Source organism: Corvus kubaryi, unplaced genomic scaffold, assembly GCF_017639235.1.
Source record: "Corvus kubaryi isolate FWS band 111438036 unplaced genomic scaffold, C.kubaryi_AGA036_p1.0 37232, whole genome shotgun sequence".
Classification (NCBI taxonomy): domain Eukaryota; kingdom Metazoa; phylum Chordata; class Aves; order Passeriformes; family Corvidae; genus Corvus; species Corvus kubaryi.
In genome coordinates this window covers 1,165,751-1,189,942 of record NW_024581066.1, presented here as the reverse complement: position 1 = coordinate 1,189,942, position 24,192 = coordinate 1,165,751, and the positions used below count along the sequence as shown (strand labels likewise).

The 24,192-nt window shown below is 38.1% G+C and overlaps 3 protein-coding genes across 8 annotated transcripts in view; all 3 read right to left on the bottom strand.

Annotated features, from left to right (window-relative positions):
• Window positions 1–387, bottom strand: part of KCNK17 (potassium two pore domain channel subfamily K member 17) — a 30,722-nt gene extending 30,335 nt beyond the window's left edge. Inside the window, exon 1 of the mRNA XM_042022931.1 lies at window positions 8–387. Within this exon, the coding sequence (XP_041878865.1) occupies window positions 8–40 (33 nt within the window). The 5' untranslated portion in view covers window positions 41–387. The remainder of the gene's footprint in view (window positions 1–7) is intronic.
• On the bottom strand, window positions 24–15,460 carry LOC121662104 (potassium channel subfamily K member 16-like). Its single transcript, XM_042022932.1, has 6 exons — window positions 9,112–15,460; window positions 5,159–5,273; window positions 4,452–4,618; window positions 1,918–2,083; window positions 394–622; window positions 24–114 (listed from the first exon to the last, which is right to left on the bottom strand). Exons 1-5 carry the CDS (start codon window positions 9,322–9,324, stop codon window positions 399–401), a joined length of 885 nt encoding a protein of 294 aa, XP_041878866.1. The 5' UTR covers window positions 9,325–15,460; the 3' UTR covers window positions 24–114; window positions 394–398.
• Window positions 15,461–15,543: 83 nt separating this feature from the next.
• The window catches only part of KIF6 (kinesin family member 6), a 157,933-nt gene continuing 149,284 nt past the window's right edge, over window positions 15,544–24,192 (bottom strand). For 5 of the 6 annotated variants that reach the window (XM_042022929.1, XM_042022924.1, XM_042022925.1 and 2 more), the window contains 3 exons: window positions 21,777–21,866; window positions 19,725–19,831; window positions 15,544–16,946 (listed from right to left, as the gene is read on the bottom strand). In XM_042022929.1, the coding sequence (XP_041878863.1) occupies window positions 16,870–16,946; window positions 19,725–19,831; window positions 21,777–21,866 (274 nt within the window). In that variant the 3' untranslated portion in view covers window positions 15,544–16,869. The remainder of the gene's footprint in view (window positions 16,947–19,724; window positions 19,832–21,776; window positions 21,867–24,192) is intronic. The other variant, XM_042022927.1, reaches the window with a different exon arrangement.

The following is a 24,192-nucleotide window of genomic DNA, read 5'->3' as shown; positions in this document are numbered from 1 at the left end:
TCTGTACCTGACTTTTTCCACTTGAGATTCTTGGTGACATGACTTCCTATTGAAGCTGGGAGGCAGTCACTCTGGATTTTTTTGAAAATGAGTGACCATTAGAACTGTATCCCACTAGAGAAAGAGAAAGGATAATAATTGGTTACTTCAGGGGAAGTTGCCTTACAGTGAGAAGTGTAAAATGAATCCTTGGACAGTTGTATAGCCATGTATGCTCCTTCCCTGGGGTTTTAATTGGCTGATGCCTACACAGGGTGTGGAAATTTCCATGTATCTGAAACATTTCCTCCTTAGGAAACAGTCCACAACCTGTGGTTTAGTCCTTTATCCACAGGGGTTGCTTAGTGTGAGATACAGATGAAAGATGCAGTTTCAAGACTGCTTTCTTTGTACCTTGCTCAGCTAGGGATATGGATTCTAGGCTGCTCAGGTTCATCTTCCAATTTGGTGGTGGCTCCTTCTGCCAAGCTTAAGTCAGACTTGTGCCACTTTTGCTGAAGGTATCTTTCCATCAAGTCAGCTCCCACGTTGAAGACCAGAGCAAGCCAGGCCAAGCCAAAAACAATCCATATTGCAGTTAGGCTCCTGTACACGGGGATATAGTGCTTGTTGGGGTTTGTGCCTGAAAAATCCAGGAAAATCTGCATATTTATCTTGGCAGCTTTGGTCTGCTAACCATACATACTCATACACCCTCTCCACTCCTTGCAAAAGTGTGTGTGTTAATGAGCTTGTGTGATCTATCAGCAGATAGAATTTTTTTTTATTTTTAAATTTTTTTAATGCCAACTCTCAGGTGAAGCTTAGCACATTTAGCATCAAATCCCCAAAGGTGAGGCTATATAATAAAAATAGCCATATCTGATATTAATCAGGGATGCTCAAAGTCAATGGCTCCTATCCAACAACAAAGGAAAAACATCTTGGAAATTAAATGTTGAATCCATATTAACCATATTTTACTCAAGAGGCACACAGGGGATCTCAGATGATTTAGGAAGCTACAATTTAGTGATATAGTGATTGCTTTTTGGAGGTTGATACACCTGGGATTTGCAATCACTTGGATAATATGGGAAATGCAGCCATTTTAATTAAGTGGTTATGAGAATCTTAATCCCTGGTTTGATATTTCCACAACATGGACAAACAATGCTGATACAGTCACAGGACAACACTCTAGCTATTCATTTAGTCTCTGTCATTCAGATCATCATGAAACTCCACAGTGTTTCAGCACTGGATTCTTTTTTATCTCCTTTTGGGACATAGTCATGAACTGTAGGAGAGGAGAGCTATCACTTGTGAAGTAAGAAACCCTAGTGGTTTTAACAAATAAACACATTAGACATAAACTGTTAAGATTATGCATTTGTTCAAATAAGTTTGTGGAAAAATAGCCCCTCACGTGTCTCTACCATGATGCTCTCAACCTAGAGGTCTAAAGACTATGTAATATCACTGGGTTTGTCTTCTTTCAGAGGCATCCTGTGGTTGTCAATAATATCCTCCCCATTTGAAGTACTGCTTATTTAATATTTGATATGGTTTGTTGTTGGGAATGGTAGGCTCTTGCTAAAACAAATCACTGTTAGAAAAGGGTGGTTCAAAGGCTTAATAATGACAAATGAATTTTATTTATATTCCACCTGTCACTCTTGATAACATTTGTACCAGCCTGGACACAGACACCCTTGGATAAGTGTTCAGTGGCATGTGTGAAGGGAGTTGGGTGACTCTCAGGTTGGCTGTCAAGAGAAAAATGCTCATAACTTATAATACATTAGCTCATTATTACCAGTCTGGCTGATCTTGACCAGATCTATAGTGGAATGGATATCTATGCTCCCTGTATTTAGTTTTGTACTAGAGTAATGAATTTCAACAAAGCTCAATCCAGTTCATGTTCTTTTTTACCTACTACATAGTCCCCAAATCCAATGGTGCTCAGGGTGATGAAGGTGAAGTAAAAACCTTCTCCATAGCTCCAGCCTTCTACATAACTGAAGACTAACGGTGGGAACACCAGGAAAAGCAAGGTCCCAGTGGTCAGGAAGATGGCCACTGCCAATGTTTGAACCACCTGAAAGAGAAGAGGAAGATGGCAGCTAAACAGCATGGAGCAGTTGTCTTATCAAAATTGCTGGGTCTGTTTTACTTTTCAATCACAATCCCACTCTACCTGGGAGCAATGGCAAGACAAGGAAGGACAACCCAATGCTTCCATGTACCGCCAATGCTTCCATGTACCGCAGGCTGAGTTCACTGTTTGCATGTAGATATTATACTTAACCATGAAACAAAAGAAAATCTTAGAACTAGGAAAAAAAGAAGGATTTTTAAAAGCTTTTTGCAATGAGCCATATTTTCAGACTTACTATGACATCCATAGGACTGAAATACTCATTTTACAATTTCAATTCAAGTGGAGATGCTCTTGTAGTCACCTAGCTTCTGTCTTTGAGGAAGATCACCAAGTACTGCATAACTCATGATACAAAGATTGGCAAGAACAAATTAGGGTTCTTTTCACTATGACTGCTTCCAAAGATTTATAAAGTGGCTTGCAAGAGCTCAGCCAAAAATATGTTTGGATGAAACCTAAGTTAAGTCAGTTTGCCTGCTTTCATTTTTAGCTTAGAAGTGCTCAGAGCAGAGCTGGTTTGTGTTAGCACAGGGCAGATCTGTGCCTCTCAGGACAAACATCTGCCTTCGGGGAGATAAGTTACCGTATATGTGACTGCAGTAGATAGGTACAAAGAATGGTCAGTGGATGGGTCCTGAAGGGATTTTAGGAGTTTAGGACTGATAATCAGGAACTCATGGGTTTCCAGGGAACACATTCTGGTGAACTTTTGACTAATGATGTGTGGGCTGATGCAAACTCATTGCAATTCTTTAAAAATGTCATGCAGGGCAATCAAACTGGAGTATGATTTATATTAATGAGTCTGTTGTGACTGGATGAAAAGCCAAACCACTGTTTATAAAGTGGAAGGTCCAGATATCATGTTTTAATTTCTCTCTCTGAATTATTTCACATAAAAAATAATGCTCTGAGCTTGAGAAACTTGGCTTGAGATGACTGGGTGACTTTGACAAGTCATTTCTGTATTATGTGTCGTGTCTCTCTAGCTGTGTAATGATACTTGTCTCATTTGCAGAGCAGCTTGACAATTACTGATTGACATGATTATAGCTGATATGTAATTCAGTTGTTCTCATTTACTTCATTCCAGTATTGTAATAGCATTTAATTATGTAATAAACTTTGCATAAAAATGTATATCAAAATGCACAGTTTTACTTTTTAACCTGTCTTTTAAGAACTTTCTTGTATAAACCTATGATGTAGGGAACGGTAAGTCAGGAATAACGAAGAACTGATTGCAATTAATTTCGCAGAGCATGACAAAATTGTAAGGAGATAAACAAACTTCCTTGAATAAGCTTTTCAGATCAAACAAGCAGATAGAGCTCCAAAGGTTTGTCTGATCATAGGAGTTCTGTCAGAAATGAGGTGTCAACTCAGGAGTGAAAAGGGAAAAAAAAAAGATCACATCCTTGAGGTGCTATTAGAAATCTCAGTAAAGATGCAGCTATACTAGAATGAAAATCCTTCTGGTGGTAGAGCTGCATGGGTTTGGGGAACAGACAGAGGTTATGCAGCTAAAGAATTTCTTGCTTATATAATCCAAGTCTGCATTTGACGGTACCTTTATAGCTTTCCCATTGTAGATAGAGAATGTACTGACTCAAGAGATTTTACAAATGTAAAAGAAAAAACTTGTGCCAGAACTCTGAAATGTTTCAACATATCTCACATATCTAATCTCCCTTTTCCCTAGCTGAAGGGGTCAATTCATTGACCCTTTTCTCAGAAACATGCACTAACTTTGTAATAAATGACCTTCGTATATTTTCCATTATCAGTGCTTTTCTTATTAAAAAATGTCTGGACTAGTTCAACGACTCGCCAATAAACTGTAAGTAAGGAGAAGGAGTATTTGCATTTTAAGAAAAGAAAAGGAAGGAAGTGCTAAGTTGCTGGCACAACAGGAAAGCTAATTCCAGCCAGATCAGGAGGCCAATAAAAATAAATTGTCTTTTCACAGTGTCAAGCTCGACTCTGGAGAGATGTTGGCATAGGCTGGAGAATAAGAGCTTGATTTGGCAATGTGTGTACATGCACGTATTCTGCCAAGGTCACCAGGTCCATGGTTTTGCTGAGTAAGGTTTTAAAAAGGCAAATCTAGGGTCCCTCAAGCAAAAGCCTATAGCTTTAAAGCTATCGTAGGTAAACTGAGTGTATCAGGTTTCTGATAGAGAAGGCCACGTAACTGCTGTGGTTCACCCAAGGAAATCTAACCTAGCAGCAGCAGCAGCTATCTGAGAAAAGAACTTTAACTAGTTTTAAAATCGTGAAAACAAATGGTAAATTGACACTGTACCTGGGCACGCCCTGGCTTTTGCACCCATCTTTCCAGGGTAAGCAGATGAGCATTGAGACCTTTTCCCAGCTGATTAAGGAAGGCCAGGTTGAGGGGCACTCCAAATAAGGCATAAAACACACAGAAGATCTGCCCTGCCACTGTGCTGGGGGACAAGTTACCATAACCTGGAAAAAAAGAAGGAAACAGCTACATGAAAAGGCTTTACTGTCAAGCTGCAGGCATCATGGAGCGTTCGTAAGCTTGGAAGCTCAACTACATTTAGCTTCAGGAACCTGTGTATCCATGATTTTCTGCAATGAAATCTGTCTGCGAATTGCCATTGCTTATGATGAAACCTTGTGCATTCACTACTACTAGCTGAAAATTAAACATGAAAAATATTACTCTTCCAGGTACTGTTGTAACTTTCTATAGGTCTCTGATTTTGTGGTGAGTGCAACTCAGTGCTTCAAAGCAACCTAAAGATGTGCTGTCCATGTACAAAATGATCTTGCATGTACCAAGTAGGCCCTCAGCTTTCTTTGCAAGTATAAAATACTGGATACAGAAAAATAACAGGCATAATTGGAAACCAATAGAAAACCATGACCCACAGTAGTTGATTGCAGGTGTATTCTGTCCTATTCTGTCCACCAATTACACATTTCTGGGGGCTTTACAGGACAGTTGGAGGAAACAGTTTTTAAGGAAAGAGAGTACCTCACCTATAGTGGTGACAACAGTTCCTGCAAAAAAGAAGGAGTTGCTGAAGTCCCAGTTACTGGGATTTGTAGAATTTCCTTCTGGGTTGACCCCTTTTTCCCATGCTTCCATGAGGACCTGAAGCGGAAAAGGTCAAAGGAGCAAAGATGAGGAAGAATGTCAGAAATAGAGATAAGTAAATACTGTTTTCCATCTTGAGCAAGCAGAGTGATAAACAGTGTAGATAACAGGGTAGAGTTGGACTAAAAAGAACTTATGCTGACATGGCAAAACTTGGAAAAAGAGCTGGCCAGGAACTTGAACTCTTGCTACAGAAGAACAGATCATTGAAATATGATAGGTTCCCCAGCTAGATGAAATCTGAGGGGAAGGGAGGGGACAATTCCCCAAAGTGATCAAACCGGGAAAAAAAAGTTGTGCCATAAAAAATAAAGGTAGTCCTCTTCTCTCCTTCTGTAATCCATTCATCTCATTCAATTTTTTAATTTAGGCATGTGTAAATGTATAGTTTTGTCGGTAGGCAGGGGCATGGGGAACATGGTCATTTCTGTTTCCTCCATGTAAGTACTAGTAAGGATGAATTACTGGTTTTGGTTATGACTTCCATATAATTTTCAGTGACAATTAGGCTTCTCCTAGTCTGAAAGATTAACTAATAAAATATTCTCTGCTATTCCAGATAGATCTTACCATATGACCAAAACTACTGTGTGCCAAAAAATTACTGCTCCTGCATCAAATATCCTGTTAACTGCCTTAATGAAGATTGTGTTCCTTTGCTGTCTCCAATGATTTCTTTATGGGAGACTGGTTTCCCTCTACTCAGTGGTCAAGGTTTTAAGAATCCCCCCATTTGTCACAAAGCAGCTTTGTAATTTTGCAAAATGCTTGAAGGAATTACTTGTTCATCACTTCTAAAGACTTTGTATGATGCAAGACATGAACAGGAGTCAATAGCAGCTCCAGCTTTAGCTGGTTCCAGGAGTATGAGACCAAAGAAGATACTCTTTTTTGATTCAAATGGTAGCCACTCCCAAAAAGATTGCTTTTTAAATGAACATACCCACTACAAGGTATCTGATTTTGGACAGGATTTGCAATATTCGCTGATCTATACTGGTGGACTGAATATCCTAAATTTATTAGCTAATCTTATTCCTTCAGTAAAAAATCCTACAGCATTGGTCAAATTTATCAGAGGGCTGCTGGATATCATCACATGTGACCTCATGACTGAAGTGTCAGCAGAGCTTATTTTCAATGACAAAGAACTTTACATTATCCATTAAAAGCCTTTTCTTAGAATGAGAAGAATTCAACACATCAAATTTTCGAGTCACTTATTTCATTTGCTGCTAAGAAGGAGGACACAGAAGCTACTGAGGTGTGAGTATTTTGAAATAATCACAGGTTTAATTTATTCCTGTAAGGAACCTTACACAGTTCTATGCATTTCAATGCACAGGAGTTCACAGGAGTTACATTCACATCATGAGAGCCAACACAGAAGAGTAAGGCAACTTTGAATGTGGAACCTTTCAGACACAGTCTGACAAGGCCACATTTCTTGGTATAATTGATGCTGTTAAGTACCAACCCTATGAAAGAACCCCATGAATGAAATGGCATCCTGGTGCCCAACAAACAGGTTCCTGTGGGACAGTTACAATGGCTCCTGGCTCCTTTCATCTACAGCTCAGATAAGGGTTATAGCAGCTGCTGAATGGCTGGTGAACATTAGCTGTTGCCTTTGGGAGAGAAGTTGTCAGTATGTAAAAGCGATGTGCTGTAATTTACAGTAAGAATATGAAACCTTCATTAAGCTATAGTAGGATGTGGAGAGAATAAAAACTGCCTGCTGTTTCTGCTCCTGTCCCCCTGCCAATGCACATTGCAGCCACTTGTGGTCATAAACAAGGATTTGGTCCTTTTGGGCTGTATTTATATCATGTCCTTTGAGACTGAAAAAGTATGGACATGATCAAAACAGGGACTCCTTACTCAATGCATTTGCTTCTCAGCTGTCAGACTGGCATAATTTCCTGACCAAAGTACACTTATCAGAGGTGCATTAGATCATTAGAGTTTGGATTTGCACTTTCCCAAAGCTCCAGGCTGCTCATGTTAGGAGCTGCAGCTCAGAGCCATCTCTCAGCTCGGCAGTTTTAGCCATGCAGAATCAATGCAGTTTATTGACATGAAATTGCAGGAATTTGTTTCATGCACAATGGAGTCAAAACTTAATGAATCTGGGTTGAATCTCACATTTCAGGATTTAGGTTTAAAGAATGGGCATTAAGACAAGACATCTTATAGCTGTTAGCTGAATAGACTGAGTCCAGGGGCTGTGTGTCACTGCAGTCTAACTACCATGGCTTTTCAGACTGGAACTTGTGACATGATGAACAGGCCTCCTTAACCATATAGTTAAAACATGCAGAGACACAACTGCTTCCCTGCATCAGAGATTTAATATGGGAAGACTAGTATTCGCTAATATTAGTAAGAGTTAGACAAATTTCCTAACAGGTCTTATAAGCAACGTATAGGTCAGAGAGCACCTGCACTTACGTGTACCTTGAGGACTACCAAGTCTCAGTACTTTGAAGCTTGGTGCATTATAGATGATTTGGTGCCCTCAGCCGGTTTTATCTGGAACAGCTTACAGGTGAAACTAATTCAGCAGAGACACGGCAGCAAAATGCGATTCTCTGAGTGGCACGGCAGGGCTAAGAAAACTCCACTGGAGTCAGAGAGAGAAGAATCTGGACACGTGTGACCTCCCCTAATATTTTGACGGTAGAGGAGTTTTAACTAAATCTTTCAATCCCTTAAGATATCACAGCTGGGTTTAGAATGAGAATCAGGTTTTCACCTCTGCAGTCACTATCGGAGAGGTAAGGGAAGGACATGTAATATCACCAAGTCATGAAGGTGAAAAAAAATAGACATGGTTTTAGGCATGTAAGTTCTTGAAAACTCTAGTAATTTTCTGGCCAATGCCCAATGTTCCACAAGTAATAGATCACAGTATTAGTAATCAGAACATTGGCTTTGTAGACAGAGGGTCAGGCACCTTTTCTACCCTTTCTAATCTGAACTTCACTGTAAGCTTAAATCCATATACAAAATCTGAGCTTTTTGTTGATCAGAATCATACACCTTCATGGAAGTCCTCGGACTTGGGCAGTACAAGTTGTTTAGAGTTTTTATCAGTTTTAATGACATGGTAGAAAGAGTTCAAACTGTTTAGTCACCCAGCTCTGCAACTGGGTATGTTTTGAGCACAAAGAAACTGGTATTTTAAGGATTTATGTCCAGTTCTTGCAATACTAGTATGAGAATATATCTATAATACCAGGAAAGGTCGAATAGTTTATCTTTAGCCAGTTTTGAGGAAAAGATTAAAATGTAATTGAAGATGTCATTAATTGACAACCCATATTGAACAAGAGCCCTTTATCTCTTCTTATAAGTGATAGATAACACAGTTTGTGATGGTTGACTTTATCTTTTCTTTAGGCCTGAAGTGCAGGACCACCTTCAAAGGCAGTATACAAGTTCTAGTACAAAAGGGCAGAATTTGCACAGGTTTGGACTGGAGAACCCTGGAAGGGCAACCTACTTCTTTAGATTTGATTCTTGTTTTTTGTTCCCATGCATAATTTCCAGTAATAATTAATGAGGGAGATGAGAACCATGAAGTTGAAATTATTGCAAGGTAGCGCAAGTGCATCACCACATTTACATATTTTGGGAGTTTGTGACTGGGGAAAGAAAGTAATTCCATAGATCAAGATAAGGAAGTATATGAACGGGCTTGAGTTATTTATAGAGTTAGATATTTAGTATTATGGTCAGCTGATCAGTTTATATCATGCTTGGTCCCAATAGTATAATTTCTTCTAATGAAAATAATGTGTGAGCCAAAATAATGGGAACCCTTTCCTCTTACCTGTACAAACTGCTCCAGGGCTTGTCTGTCCAAGCATGTGTAGTTCTGCAGGAACTTGAGCTTTTCCAGCTGGAACTGGTCCCGAAAATGTGTCTCTGCCTGCTTCTCCAGCAGCTGGAACACCATAGCACCCAGGAGGAGGTAAAAGAGATAACCCAGTACCAGCAGTGGAGTCCAGCTGATCTGCCGGCTGTGCATGCTGAGGAGGGGCATGCTGCTGATCTGCCCTTGCCAGTTCCTGCTCAGTACTTCATAGGTTACTGTCCCAAGATGTGACCTACCCAAAACACCCAGGAATCACACACCCATGTTCCCAGCTATTGCCCTGGAGAATTTTTCAATAGAACATCAGGGTATCAGGGCTTACAAAATGAGACTAACAGAGAAATTTTACCCCTCCACATCTGTTCTCTATCCAAAATAAAGGGCTTGATAAGAATTGTGAATCAGAATGTTTTATCTAAAGATCTCAATCAAATGAATAAAGCCCTCTGAGGTTGGTATTGATTTCCAGGCTGGGAAGCTGAATCAAAACTGCGGTTATATGACTTACCCCAGGTCATATACATATGGAGTCACAGATAGACTCTTAAAGTCTTGACAAGTAAAGCCTTACTCTAAACACTAGACTTGTGTACAAGAAAATGCTCTAAACTCTCTAATTACAGCAGACTCCCCAGAAGAAAGAAGAGTATGGAGCTGAATAAATGGAAAAGTCAATAGCTGCTGTCTGTACCACACGAACATTGCTGGCACCAGTAAAACCAGCATGGTGAAGCTTACAAACATCCTGAATTCAACTTGGTCACACAACAGAACCTCTTTCTTTTCTAGTCCTAATAAGATCAATCCCCTCACTGCCTGGCCTACTGCTCCTGAACTCTGTCAGATGACTCCACCCTTTAGTCCATAGAGTTAGGGAATAAACCACTCATGCCTACTGCTTTCAGTCTCTGTATTGCCCTTTTAATCCAAATACATATGGGGGAAGGAGGGCTTAAGGTTAATCATTAGCTAAAATGTATCAGAGTTTCACTCATGGAAGCCTTAATAATTATCATGCACTCGAAATGAGCTGGGCTTGCATTTTTTTCTGTAGGAAGAGCTTTATGGCAAGTGTCATCTGTGTCACACTGCTTCTGAAAGAAAACAAACACACACTCACACACACATGCAGAGGAAGATGGCCAGGTGGCTAGGGCTGCAAATTTGTTATTACACTCTCTTACTGTTAAAATGTTCTGGATATAAATATCCCTACTTTGCTTAGCATTCAGATGGTTTTACATCTACCTTCAAACAAGAGGTAGTGCTCACAGAAAAAGACTGAAAAAATGATTTAATTCATATCTGTATCTGGGAAAATCCCCGGACTTGCCATTTGTACTGTGCTCGTAACCTGGGGCCAGCCATTATCCAGAGGAGGATGACTGACTGGCAGCAGAAGGCCTCTTACCACTCTGAAAAGTGAAAACTTTTGTGGTTAATTCCCAGGAGACCATCCTGGACTTTTTCTGGGACCACTCTGTCAGTGTGAGTGGGGGGAATAGAAATATTTCAACAGGAAAGTGCAATGTGCAAGGACTCAGAGCCTTGATGCTCTGGTGTTTCTTTTCAACTGGAAAAGCGAAACATTTGGGAGATGGAAGTTACAGTAGCATTGATATTACTGAGTACTGCAACAACATTACGAAGCAACCTGATCTGAATCAGCTGAGACATCCAGCTTATAATCACTGATGGAAGGCCTTCTCTTGGTCTGTGCTAAGGATGACAATTCCTTACACAGTATCTAGCAAGACCATCACTCTTGTTTCTGACTTCCATAACTAAAAGGTACAGCTTGTTATTCCATTCCCAGTGAAATGATATGGGTAGAGAAGCATGGGGTGTTGCACTAGCAGGGCTGTCTCTGGTGGGAGATCCAGGTGTTTGCTGGGTTGTTGTTGATAGGACCTATGACTACCAGGCCGAGAGAATGCCAGCCTACTGGTTTTCTGCAATGGATGCAAACCATGGAGTTGTGCACAGCTGGGCTGGCACAAATCTTCTCCGTTGAAGTACATTCCACAATTAAGGGTATGAAACTATAAGATATAAATGAACAAATACAGCACTTAATCAGTTTTTTGTCCTCTTCTATTCTTTCCAGTTCAGAGCAACAAAGCATTCCAGCTGACGAACTTGGCAGGGTAAATTATACCTTAAGAAAAAATTTCCACTCAGGCTTACTTTTGAGATCTACATTTTCTGAGGGTGTTGCAAACTGAGTCACTAATATCATCAAGGTGTGTTTATTTCTATACTATAGTTATTCCTACTGGTTTGGTTCTTTCCCCCTCTAGTGTCAAGCTGCAATATAGGAACCAAATAAAGCCAGATTCTGTGCAGCAGCCCAGAAGTTATGCCTTGCCACAGGAAAAAAGAAACCCAAATATGTGCATTTGGAAGCAAACTGAAGACTTATGATTTCTGTGTGAGTTCTGAATCTGGAAGAGGGAGTTCAGCATGGCTTATCACATTGGAAATTAAATTTGGCTTTCAGGTAAAAAGGCATAGTATACAATGTCCTGAAATAACAATACTAGCAAATCGCTTTTTATAACAGGATGACAAAGAACACTTTCTAGTCTTAACTTCTCTTGTTGCTTTTCTAATGCTCTTCTGATTAAAAAATAAACAAAATCTGAGTTCACAAACTTTAGAAATAAGAAGTATGGAATGCAGGAACTTTTTAAGAGTAGCTGAACACGGAAATTGACTGTTCTTCTGAGGTCCTGCTTTTTCAGTGCTCCCTGCCAATGTAGAACATAAGAGTGCATCTGGTCTCAAAGCTAGGGAATGACTTCTCACAAAGCATGTTTTGAATCCAGGACTGGACATGATCTCCTTGATTATTCCTTCACTTATCTTTCTTCCTCAGTGTGACTGACCCAATGGCATCCAGCTTTTCCCATAGAAAATCTGAGCCATTCTGGAAAGGACAGATACCTAAATGACATCCTGGTTTACAATCAACATAATAATCACTTTTCATGTATTACTTGGAGCAAATCAAAGGATTCAGTGTTCTCCAAATGCTTTACCTATTGTTTTTACAACCCCTAACAAATCTTGAACACGGATAGATGTGAAATAAAAGACAGGCCAAAAATAACTGACATGGTTTGCTCACTTTTCCTCGCTGGTTCTCAAAAGCCAGAAAAATACCATTGTGATCAGAAGTATAATTTACATCAACACAAATAAGCATTTCTAAATTAAGTAACAAAACAGTTGAAAGATACCTTGGCTGATCCTGGTCTCAAGCTTCTGATGGAGAATGATTTTTGGACTAGTTTTTCTGGTAGAAATGTCTCTGTACTAGTTGATAAAGTGGATGCAAAGATCCAGGGATTAATTCTTTCACAAGCTAAGCATTTCAGCCTGAACAGTTTGTACAAGGAAATACTGAATTATTTTAATTTGTTGTGCTCCTTGAATGACTTTTAAACTCTGCACTGCAGAGAAGAATTAAGGAAATTATTTTAGAACCATATTAAATATAAATACGAGAACCATTGCATTTCTTCAGGCATGACACTGCCATGTGGCAATTTTCAATTTCTGATTTTGTTCTCACTTCAAATTTAAACCAATCATTTTGACTTCCTGATTGGTGTCCACATAGGTGAAAACACGAAGTATTTTCAGATAAATATTATAAAGAATTTTAAGATTTCAACAGTATTTTTCTCAGACAGATTCCACAGGAAGAAAAAAAAGATTCCTTGAATTCTGTAATTGCTGTATTGGAGGTAGATCTTGTTTCTGTTCTTTATCTGTATAAACGCACTGGAGTAAATCCACTGTTGGTCCACAGATACAAGTATTTGTTTAGTTCACTATTTGTGTCAAATGAAGCACTGCAGCTGCCCCCTAAAATGAACAGAAGGTAACCTTTTGAAAATCTCAGGTGTCGCTCCTGAGCTTTTCCTCAAGGAAAAGGGAAAAGGAGTCTTCATTTTTATTGTGGTGGTGTCAAATCAAGGCATGAATAGTAACCATTATAAATAGTCAATTTACTTTGCTTGTCTTATAGGTGAGGTTTCAAAGCAAACATTGCAGGAAGTGAAAGATAGAAAAATAGAAAAAGATCGTTTAACATTGATTAAAGCAACAATAAAAGTGATTCATATGAAATAAAATAAAACCAGAAGTTTGATTGTTGTGGTTATTAGAAATGCACTTTGAAAAGACAAACCAATTCTATATAGAGCTACCAAATATGCTATGTGTTACAAGGCATTCCCAGGTGTTCATCTTCTTGACATCCATATTCACCAGCTGCATGTTTGTACAGGCAATATTTACAAGATCTTAACATTTTATTATGTTGAAGCGCTCTCAGTTTATGCTACTGACATAAAATACTTGCATCCTGTGATTGATTAAACCAGGTAAGTATATATGACATTATACATTTACACCGTTACACATGTGAACCTCATTACCTCTTCTTTTAAAAACACAGGAGTGACAGAGGAAGATTGAATTAGGGCATGTCCATCTTCCAAGAAAGAGAAACTCAACATAAGGTTATGTCATTTTTTTCTTGGAGCTCTCTGGAAAGCTGCAGTGGCCAGGAAATAGTGAAATGCCCAAGCCAAAACCTGGTTAGCTCAAGGGTTTCATTAATGCAGGTCCAGACTGTGTACAGAGCCCTGGCAGATTCAACATCAATGATAACAGAGCCCTTGGCCTTTATTATAAGTCTGGGTCATATCCTGACCCTCCCAGAAACTACAGTGCTGTAACACACCAGAGGATGTGTATCTTCTTCTGAAATTAACTATATATAAGATTAGAAATATGTTGAAATAAAAGATGAGATAATCCACAATGTCCAGCATCAATTAATCCCAGAAATACCTGTATGGAATCTACCACTCTAGAGCTACTTCCTCAAGAAATCTCTACCAAAAAAAAAAAAGAAAAAAAAGAAACTTGGATTTATTCTTGTTGCAGATAATAAATAAATTGTATTTACCATATGAACATTGAACCAAACCAATATATAGGTATCATGTGAAGTGACTGGAGTGAGATGTGCGTGAGGATCTCCATGCTTAGCAATGCTGTTTTACAGGTAGCTTAGGGAGGATTCAAGACCAGGATAAATGTGGGCCTCCGGTTGTTTCTTCAATGTAGTAAATGCTTGGATTATTTCAAATTAATCTTGAAGTTATATGAAGAGAGACTATTAAAAGAAGGAACTTTTTTTATCTGTGGCCAACAAAAATTTCTTGAATCAATAAATGCTTTCACAAAGCCACATGGACGTTTAGAGAAGAGATCCAGAAGCCCTCCAGCACCTGAGAGAAGGCCATCAAAAGCTGGAGCCAGGCTTTTCACAGTGTGGCTTGTGAGAGGAAGAGAGATAATGACAAAAAGAAAAGTTCAGGAGGGACATAAGGGAAAACCTTTTCATCGCGAGGACGGTGAAACATTGGAATGAATTGCTTAGAAAGGTTATGTGGCCTCCATTCTTGGAGGTTTTCAAGACCACACTGAACAAAGCCCTCAGCAGCTTGGTTTGATCTCGTAACTGATGTTCTTGTGAGGAAGGGGTGGGATTAAAGACCTGCTAAGATAATTTCCAACCTGAATTTTCCTGTGAATACAAAATGCAATTTTTGAAGACCAGAGGCAGTTTTTTAAAAATGAGAATGCTTTATATCTTAAGACTATTATTTACTAAATGAGCAATCTTTTCTTTCCCCATCATCTTATGAAAATTTTCATAAGATGCAAGAAAGACTTTCTGTTTACATGGTTTTATATATTTATATGGGTTTCTATTACTGGATGCACTTTTGTCCAAGATCTTAAGTGTCTGATATAATCTTAATCTTAGACCATGTTGCCAGTCAGGTACTACTTTGTTAACAGTGATTGAATTTCACACCAAATTTACAACAGTGTAAAGAAAAGGCTAGAGAATTTGGAAACAGGAGAGCAAGGAATTATTTTCTCTCTGTGAGTGAGATGTGTGGCAAACTGAGAACAGACCACTGAATCATCAAGTAGTAGCAGCATCACATAACTCATATGAAGATAGCAGAGATCCTTCTTTTAACCAGTTACTTAAAGCTATTGGAAATGCTTCAATGTCAAAAGGAAGGAGATGTTGGACCAGTGATTCCCTTTGAGCCACCTTCAAATAAATTCACCACAATGGGTATTTTACTGGAAACAAAAAAAGACAGTTGCTTCACCCAGCAACATTTTGGAACCTGAGTCTCTTCTCCAGCTATGAGGGCTGGATGGAAGCAGGAATGTGGCCCTGGTCTCCTCAGCAAAGCTGTATTAGCAATAATACATTGTATATTTAATACAGTGTTTATATATAACAGAATGAGAAGAAGAAAAATAATGACAGACAGATAAGAATTCTGGAAGAAGGACATTTTAATATAATCCACTTCTGACCAAATCCTTGAACTCTTCTCAAAGCAAGAATAGATCTGACTTTTATCTCAGTTTGCACATATGAAATTCTCGTAAAGCTGACCAATTTATATGGTACCTGTGTTGACTTTTGTAGACAATTAAAATGCAAAAAAAGGTATAACTTTAATATTTTTAAATTGATTGCATATTAGTTGTTAATTTGGCAAACATATATCTTCTGTAGGTTTGAACACAGCAATTCACCATGTACTTCTGTATAATTATGAATTTGACAAAGAATTAAGTATCAGCAATTTAAAGAAATATACATCCTTGAGAATATGTGACTTCTGTCAATATATTGTTTTATTTTTATGTGAACAACCCATATGCTTCTAAATGCATGACTGCAACATTATCACTAGTATGAAAAGTGACAGCTTCAGTATGACAGTATGTATATCTCAGAGAAATAGATTGTACTTTGCATTGCATTTTTTGATTTTAATTTGGCATGTAAAACAAATTGTTTCATAACTGGATATTATGCAATGAAATAGTACTGAGTTAATAGTGAACTTACATTGTATATGAGATATAAATGCATTTAAATTTTCACGTCTCGTTGGTGTTTCAGAAGTATTGGCCCTGTTCTATTTAAAGCCTATTAAGTGTACTTATTTCTTCTGAAACCTGTATATTCTGGGAGGGTGTGCATTTCACACAGCATTTAATCCATTCAAATAAAAAGAAAACAGTTGAAAAATTTTGAACTCTAGAATTACTTTCTAAAATAAATTTGTTTTTATATTACAATGCAATCCCAGTATTCTAATAATCAAATATGAAAATTGTTATTCCTTGGGGGGGGGAAAATCTCAAATGAAATTTTATGGAATTTTATAACCCAAATAAGTACTATTATTGAACAGATATCTCTTGATGCTCAATAGCTACAATTAATAAAGCCTTATGCAAATTGATGCAAAAAACCCCTATCATAGTAATAAGTGTTTTCCAGATTAAAGATGTAAAATAGCATTAATCCATTAGATAATTTTAACATTTAGAAATATACAATGAATTTTCATAAACAAACATATTTGGCAAACTCCTGATTAGTTGTTTCAGTTTTGTTAATCTTAATGCAAGATGGAGATACTGAGTGCAAATACTCAAATATCTATTGTCAGAGAAATGGATTTTGCTGTCAAAGACAAATAATTTCTATACCTTTACCAATTAAACCTGTACATCTGAAGTACTTACTTGTACCTGTTTCTAAACAAGAAGAGGAAGGGAAAGAATAAAGGTCTTTCATTGTTTCTAAAAGGAAAGAGTGGACTGTGGCAAGAATTTCATTTGTTCCCCAAGCCTGAAAGGAGATAAAGAAATACATTGGACTACATTTCAGGTTGCAGTCAGTTTTAAAACAAACTTCAGAAACACAAAACAAAAGAACAAACAATCCTTTAAGACACAAAAATCATTCATCTCCTCTTTTGCATTTTCCTTTCTCTACCCCAAGACTGAACATGGCATCAGAAGCATGTTTGCAGAGTAGCCCTTTTCTAAAATGCTTTCCAGTGCAGTTATTACAATGCTTTAACAATCCCAGCAAGGCCCTGTGAATGTACCTGCTTTAATTCCGCTCTGTTTAGAAAGCAAATGGTAATAACCTACAGTCCCTGAGGTAATCGTTACTGAGACCTCTCATTCCCACCCCTGCATTACTGTCACTAAGGATAATCATGAGCATTCCCATGCTTTCTATTTATGAAACTTATTTTCCATTCTGTTGGCTTCTGCACACATTTATTCTTTTTTTTTTTTCCTTCCCATCTAATGTACAGTAGGGCCCCTCAGTTTGCTTCTAAGATACTGATATAACAGTTTGAAAGGGTCAGGATCAATAAAGAAAAGAGCGTTAAGGATGTTGACATTTTTTAAGCCCCACAGACTTTGGTTTGGCTGACCCTGTGCGTCCTCATATTGTTTCCTGCAGGGCACTGTGTGTGTAACAGTCACGCAGAGAGTGAATACATTTGCATGCAAATGTAGAATTGATTGCTGAACTTCTCAGCTGAAGAGAGTTGGTAAGGAAGCAACAGAGCACCGAACTGGGACTCAGCACACTTAGATTCTGTGTGAACGTGTCTGACTCAGCTTAATGGCTCTGGGCAAATAATTTCTCTTTGGTTTATTTTGTATATGTTTGAAATTTCTTGAGGAAAAGTTATGTGACTGATAACACATAGTGTTTTTCCCCTGAAGTTTGAAGTGAGAGTACATTCTTCTTCTCTTCCGCTCTACCTAACTCTACATCTGAAAGTTTTTCTTTCTGGGAGCAGGAGTGGGGACATCATAGCCCCTATCCTTGTCCCCTAAAAGAAAACCCTCCAGTTCTGCTTCATCTTGCTAAATTAGAATTTACAACCTTTATTTGCTCAGTGGTTCCTGCTATCTGTGGCTCCATCCCTCATATCTGGAAGGTTTTCCCTTTCCTCACAAGGATGAAAGCCTTCTTTTAGCTTTAGCTAGGTTGACTCCAAATCCTTCTCAGAACTTGCTGCTGAGCTGTCTCTTGTCTATGACACATCAGGTCCCTACACGTTTGTTGAACTGACACAGCCTCTTTACTTTTTTGTTCTCCTGCCTATGCTTAGCAGTTGGTTGAGCCATCCAGCCCTGCACTGCCAGGATGATCAAATGTTACTCCATTCCTTTTTCATCTACTTAGGGCAGCTCATCTTGTCTAACTTCAGAGCAATTTTAGAAGTGTTGACTCTCCTTTGTTCTGCAAGAATACCTTTTATGACTTGGGGTCTAAATAGTTGTCAATGTTAATAATGTCTAGTCCCTGATGGATGATGAAACTGATGGATGATGCCAGGTAATAGCCTGTGGCTGAAAACAATCAGGATGGAAAAGGCATTTGAGAGGCAGACATTCTTGATACGGTGTGATCCAGGAGAGGATCATAGGATAAGATGTGCTCTTGTTAATTACATTACTCTACGTCACAGATTGAGTCATGTTTGGACCTTCTGAAGGCCCGAAAGGTTTGTTGTAAGACATTTATCTCTAACCTTCTTCTGATGAGCTGCCTATAAATCCAGCTTAATTTCATTTGCAGAAGAAACCTGACAACAGCTTTTCTAAATAAAGACAAAAGGGATCCCTTAGCCAAAGCGTGCTAAGTGTTTGCTTTGGATGAGTGTAGGGAGGCTGTTTTTTCAGCCAGTGTTTGTTTACCTGACAGTTTTCTGATAAGCAGTGTGATTCCAAAGCCCCACTTTGTGACAGTGCTAACACCATCTGCCAGGTGCTGATAGCTTGTTGAAAAATGCTGCCATCAGCACCAAAGTGCTGATGGAAAGTTCTTGCCTCAGTAATCACTAACATGCTCATATTCTGTCTAATTGGTTGCTGCCACTAAAAACTATTATTCAGGGGAAAAAAAAAGCACAGGTCATTTTTCTTTATCATGATAAATTACTTTTAGGCTACCTTGCACTGCCACTGTTGTTTATTTATTGCTTTCTTTTTCCTGCCAATTTTACTTTACTCTAGAGTGAACTTTATCACCTTCCTGTGATTGCTCTTGGTACCTGATTTGACGACAAATACTCATAAAAAGTTTCATCTGACCTTGATATAGTGAAATATCTGTTAAGGACATACTCTCTGCTAGGCACAGTGGGCCAGTCTTCCTCCTGAGGCAGGGGTACAGTGCAATCATTTGAGTAATATTTATTTGGTGTCAGTTGCTACAATTAAGTTTGTACCAGATGAAAACCAGGACAGATAGTTTAAAAGAAAATCTATACAGAAAAATTTGGAAATACTTTAATAATCTAGAAACCACATTCAAATTCATTTACTTAAGAGTAAAATAATATACTATGCAGGTTGCACAGCCATGCGTGCCCCAGACAGTTCACTGATGGTGGCTGAGTAAAACAGAGATCCTTCACAGTTTTGCACTGCAGCATTGAGCTAATAAAGGAGAACATGTGAAGAACCTCAAGTGTTTAGGACAGCTGAGAACATAATGTAATATAACTGAAGCCAGAATCAGTTCTCACTTGTGTCAGTATAATGTGGACTAAAGCTATTTTGGCTTTAAAATGCTGTACTGGAGATTTTAGTCTGGCTTCCTATTTTTTGGCAGGATTTACCTTTCTTTTGCAGAATGTTCTGTCTTGCTTTAATGAAAGCTAGGATGTCAGCATCAGCCTGGCTGTCTCCAGTCAGAGGAATAGATGTACTTGAACTTGGTGGGGTCCTGAAATAAGAAAGTATACCCGTGGACTCAAGTGACTAAGAAGGTTTATTTTTCTGTCTCTTTTCACCAGGAAGGATTTTGTTCTTTAGATGCATTGTTAGAAGTGGCACAGTTTAGTGGAGAATTGCCTTAGGACTTCTTAACGGTCTTATGTAGGTTCCTAAGATTAGCCACTATCTCTTTAGTGTGGGAAGGCTACATGTTTATCAGCTATAGACCTCTCACAAAGGGTTAAAAATATTGCACTGCTGAGTCAAAGACTTACTTCCAAGTGGAAAAGCTTAATGTAGTGAGTTTACCAGTGAAATGATGGATGTGACTACGCCATGTGTGTGCTTCCTTCAGGCTGCTGTACATTTGAACAGATCAATAGAAGTTTTGCCTGCTGTGAGGGAATTAAGTTTTCATACATACACAGAAGTAAACAATCACGTGGCATTCAGGACATTTCCTGACAGACACAAATCCTTTATGCTGCTGAGTCTCCACTCCCAGCTCTTGTATCTATGCAGTGAAATAATTGACTTACCACTGCTTTTGATAGATCCTCTGGTGGTGTGAGATGATGTAATACAATGAAGCTGTTCTAATCAGCTGAGAAATCTAAGAATTTTCTCCTGCATCTTTAACCTTGTTTAAAGATTAAGCACTAATGGGGAGATTAGAAATACAGTGACAAAAAATTACAGTACAGAAGGACAAGTGGAACTGAAGGGAAAACCTTTTTTTAAACATATCCTATCTTCCTATCTCTGTAATTATATTTATTTTCACTGTTCCCTACTGACTGTAGCAGTAGAAGGTTTGTGGGACTGACATATACAGCAGTCTAATATCCTTGTCTTTGTGCTACTAATTAAGTTCTCAGTGGCTGAATCAGTGAACCAAAATGGAAAAAAAAAAGAAGAAATTACTCTGAACTTAAAACTCCCCTATTTTTATGTAATTTACAAGGTGATCGCAGAACACCAATAAAGGACTATTCTCAACTGATTTTCATTTATTTAGCAACAAAATAAAAAATAAAACCCCACAGTATATTTGAGAAGGTACTCTCTAAATTCCACTTTAGCTTCTATTTTTCTTCTGCTTTTCTTAAACTCAAATGCAATTTAAAACATTAGGTTTTGGGGGATTAAATTTTCCATGACTTTTTTCTGTTCTAGAAGTGGATTGTTTTGGAAAATGAAAGAAAAAAAATGCCTTATGCTTTGTTCTTACTAATGCAATAGGAAAAATAGTAACTTGACTGTATTTTCCTAAGGGTGTTAATAGCCAGAGCTGTTGAGCACAATAAGAATATAACTTCTGGAAGTAGAGTGACTTGGCATAATGTTTCAGTGGGAGAAAAGAATATGAAAATAAACACACTAGAAAAAAAAAGGAGGCTGAAAAAAACAGTGGTTTCTGTTAATCTGCTAAGCTAATTTTAACAAAGCAGCACCTCTTTTGAGAAAACATGACATATAAACTTTCCAAGCCTGAAGCTGTTGCCATTTGATTTTAATAGAATGATTTATGGGAAGGAGATTAAAAATATTTTAAGGACAAAATCACAGGTATGAAAAAAATCTCTGCCTAGTTCCTGCATTCTACAGTTCTGCAATACATACACACTCTGATTTCTCTTCTTTTCAAATGTTTTTTTTTTGCTTTTTCAGACTTCTTTCTCTGAGAAGACACAGTCATGAAGATTCATAAGCTTGTAGAGAAAAAAGCCTCAGGCCAAATGTGAAACCACCTGTGTAATGCTGATGACGCAGCAGGTTGGTCTAAAGTTATTTGGCAGACTGCAGTTGTTTTGGAAGTTGGAGGAAAATCTGCAATTTTTTTTAATTTTTATGTTTCATGGAGACTGTTTTAAATAGAGTGATGAAGGATGGTCAAGGCATTACATTATTTTGTACTTTTTTTTCCCTCTGAGTACCCCAGGTACAGTTCTTACCTTGTTTTTAAAGTTGGGTTACCAAAAGTGATTGAATTGTTTTTCACAGCTGAATCTTCATAAGGGCTGTCTCTTGTGGTGTCTGAAAAACTGGAATGGGAAACGAAGAAATGAGAGAAAATGAAGGAAATAAAGAAAAGAATATAGCCCATGTGTAGGCAATATTAATACACTAATTAACTACAAAGAAGATTTTTTCAAGATTTTAAAAAGTCTATATAAAGCACTTGTTTACTAGAAGAAGATTTTCAGTTTAATCCATAAAATGATTATGTTTATGTCAAGAATGTGGCTATGAAAGAATGGCAAATAACTTCATAAAAATTATACTTTTAGTATTTGCCTTCTAAGCCAGGCTTGTAAAGCACTTTGATGTATCTGATGTACACTTTGTAATGATATATTTAGTTCCTAAACTGACTATTAGCCAAGTGAGGCCTTAGCTCATTTTCCGTTCTTTCTTTAGTCAGGCAAAATTATTACCAAAATCAGTGAGAGACTGGATAAAAACTCAGTGAGGACTTTGGGATGGGGCTTGTTGATGATAGCCAAATACATTGCAAACAGCTGCTGTGCATTCCTGCTCCTGCAGATATCATTATCAAGGAAGCTGACTGTTAGGGAGGCAGCTTTGTGCCACTGGATATCTAGGAACTCTCTCCTTTTCCTGGGGGTTGCATATACTGCCAGATCCGGTGCCAATCTTAGAGTGGAAAAACTGAATTACTCAGTGTAAGGATTTTTCCAGTAGATGGCAGGATTGGCAAATTCTTGCTTTTCTAACTCTGCAGTAGTTTGTTCATTGTTGGCTGACGAATTGATATTTCTGGCAAAGAACTTGAAAAGGGAAAGAAATTTATTACTAAAATTTTATTGTATTACACTGTGCCAGATTCAGTTTTGCAGAAGATATTGTGCCCAGGAGTATAAGTCATTTTCAGTCGAACAGCTCCAGGTTTCCTGAATGAGTCTCTTTAACTCCTCGAGTCCCACACCATTCACACCTGCCTAATTCAACTAAAGCAATATCGTATTTAATGTTAATAATATTCTGTACTTTATTACACCTACATATTACAAGAGCTAGAAAGGATGTGATGTTATTACCTACTATGTGGCTTAACAATATCTGGGAACCTCATATCGTTGTTCTGCTTTAGGATTTCCTGAACATTTTTTCCATTGATTTGGCAGTTCTTAAAAATGAAGTGATTTAGTGTTTTAAATTCAGTTTCCTAAAAGGCCTCTATGTCTCTGCCCTGAGATAGTGAGGCATCCAGGTCATATGACTGTGGTTTAATAAATCACTACACATCAGCTGAACCATAGCAACTATCCCTGACTCTATTCTTAGCCTACAACAAACATAATGTCACTTAATGTGATTCTTTTCCATTGCTTTCTTTTCATTGAAATAAGCATCTTTGCTTTCTCTTTGCCATGCACAAAATATATAATTTTATAAATACTGTGAGTCAGCTGAAGTATTTTATTTTTAAGCTGCAGTAGTTTATATGCTTGAACTACTTTTTTTTCCATTGAAATGAAAATAAAATTATTATCCAAAATTGTTAAATCCCCATTTGAAAGGGGATTTAGATTCTGATTGATTTAAAAAACTTATATACTACAGGTGTGGTGGGGTTGGAACTCTAGGGATGTCACTTTCAAGTGGATTCCTGACCCAGGGACAATATGGCAAAACGTACCTTAGGGTGCTCTGGGAGAATTTGGCACCCAAGGAAAGTGGTATTAAAAAACCCACTTTAACTGAGATGATGCCCAGAATCAGGAAATTAACATTACAGTACTTAGAGATGGACCTTAACCTCCTATCTTGTGCGTGTGGGGTTGCAAGCAGACGTTTTTATTGTGGGATGCAAACTGTTCTCCTGCAAGTTAAGGAAATTTATAAGCTTATAACTATGTTTTGAAGTGACTCAAAGATCTGTTTCCACATGAGAGGTTAACAATTAGGGTACTAATCTAACCAATGGATCCCTCAGTTTGGCACAACTCAAATCCATGTTTTATATATCCTAGAGATTTCTCTAATTCCTAGGCTAGAGGGATGGTCTGTACGGGGATAACTTGCATCCTTCATACCGAAGTTCTGATAATGGCATTGCAAGATAAGTTGAATCATAAGAGCACAAAAGAGTGTAATTTTGATGTGCAGTGGTTTGTAAGCTCAGATGCAACTTGTTCCTAGCCCGTTTTTAGAAGTCAGGACTTTCCTTCATCCGAGTGTTAGATGCTGTCCCAGTGATGCAAAAAAACCGAGAAATGTTCTAGTAATTCTCTAAATTTAATGGAGATTTATTATGCCTGCATGGGGTGGGGTAATGATACCCCTCTTTGTGTGCCCAACCTGAAGGACTGGACATCTCAGGATGCTCAACAAAGCCAAACAAAA

Excerpts from the sequence above, each read along its gene's own strand:
- LOC121662104 (XM_042022932.1), bottom strand. The coding sequence starts at position 9,324 with ATGCCCCTCCTCAGCATGCACAGCCGGCAGATCAGCTGGACTCCACTG. Across the intron at positions 4,619-5,158 it reads AACTGTTGTCACCACTATAG|GTTATGGTAACTTGTCCCCC; the intron begins GTGAGGTACTCT and ends CTTTTTTTCCAG. Across the intron at positions 2,084-4,451 it reads AAAAGCCAGGGCGTGCCCAG|GTGGTTCAAACATTGGCAGT; the intron begins GTACAGTGTCAA and ends CTTCTCTTTCAG.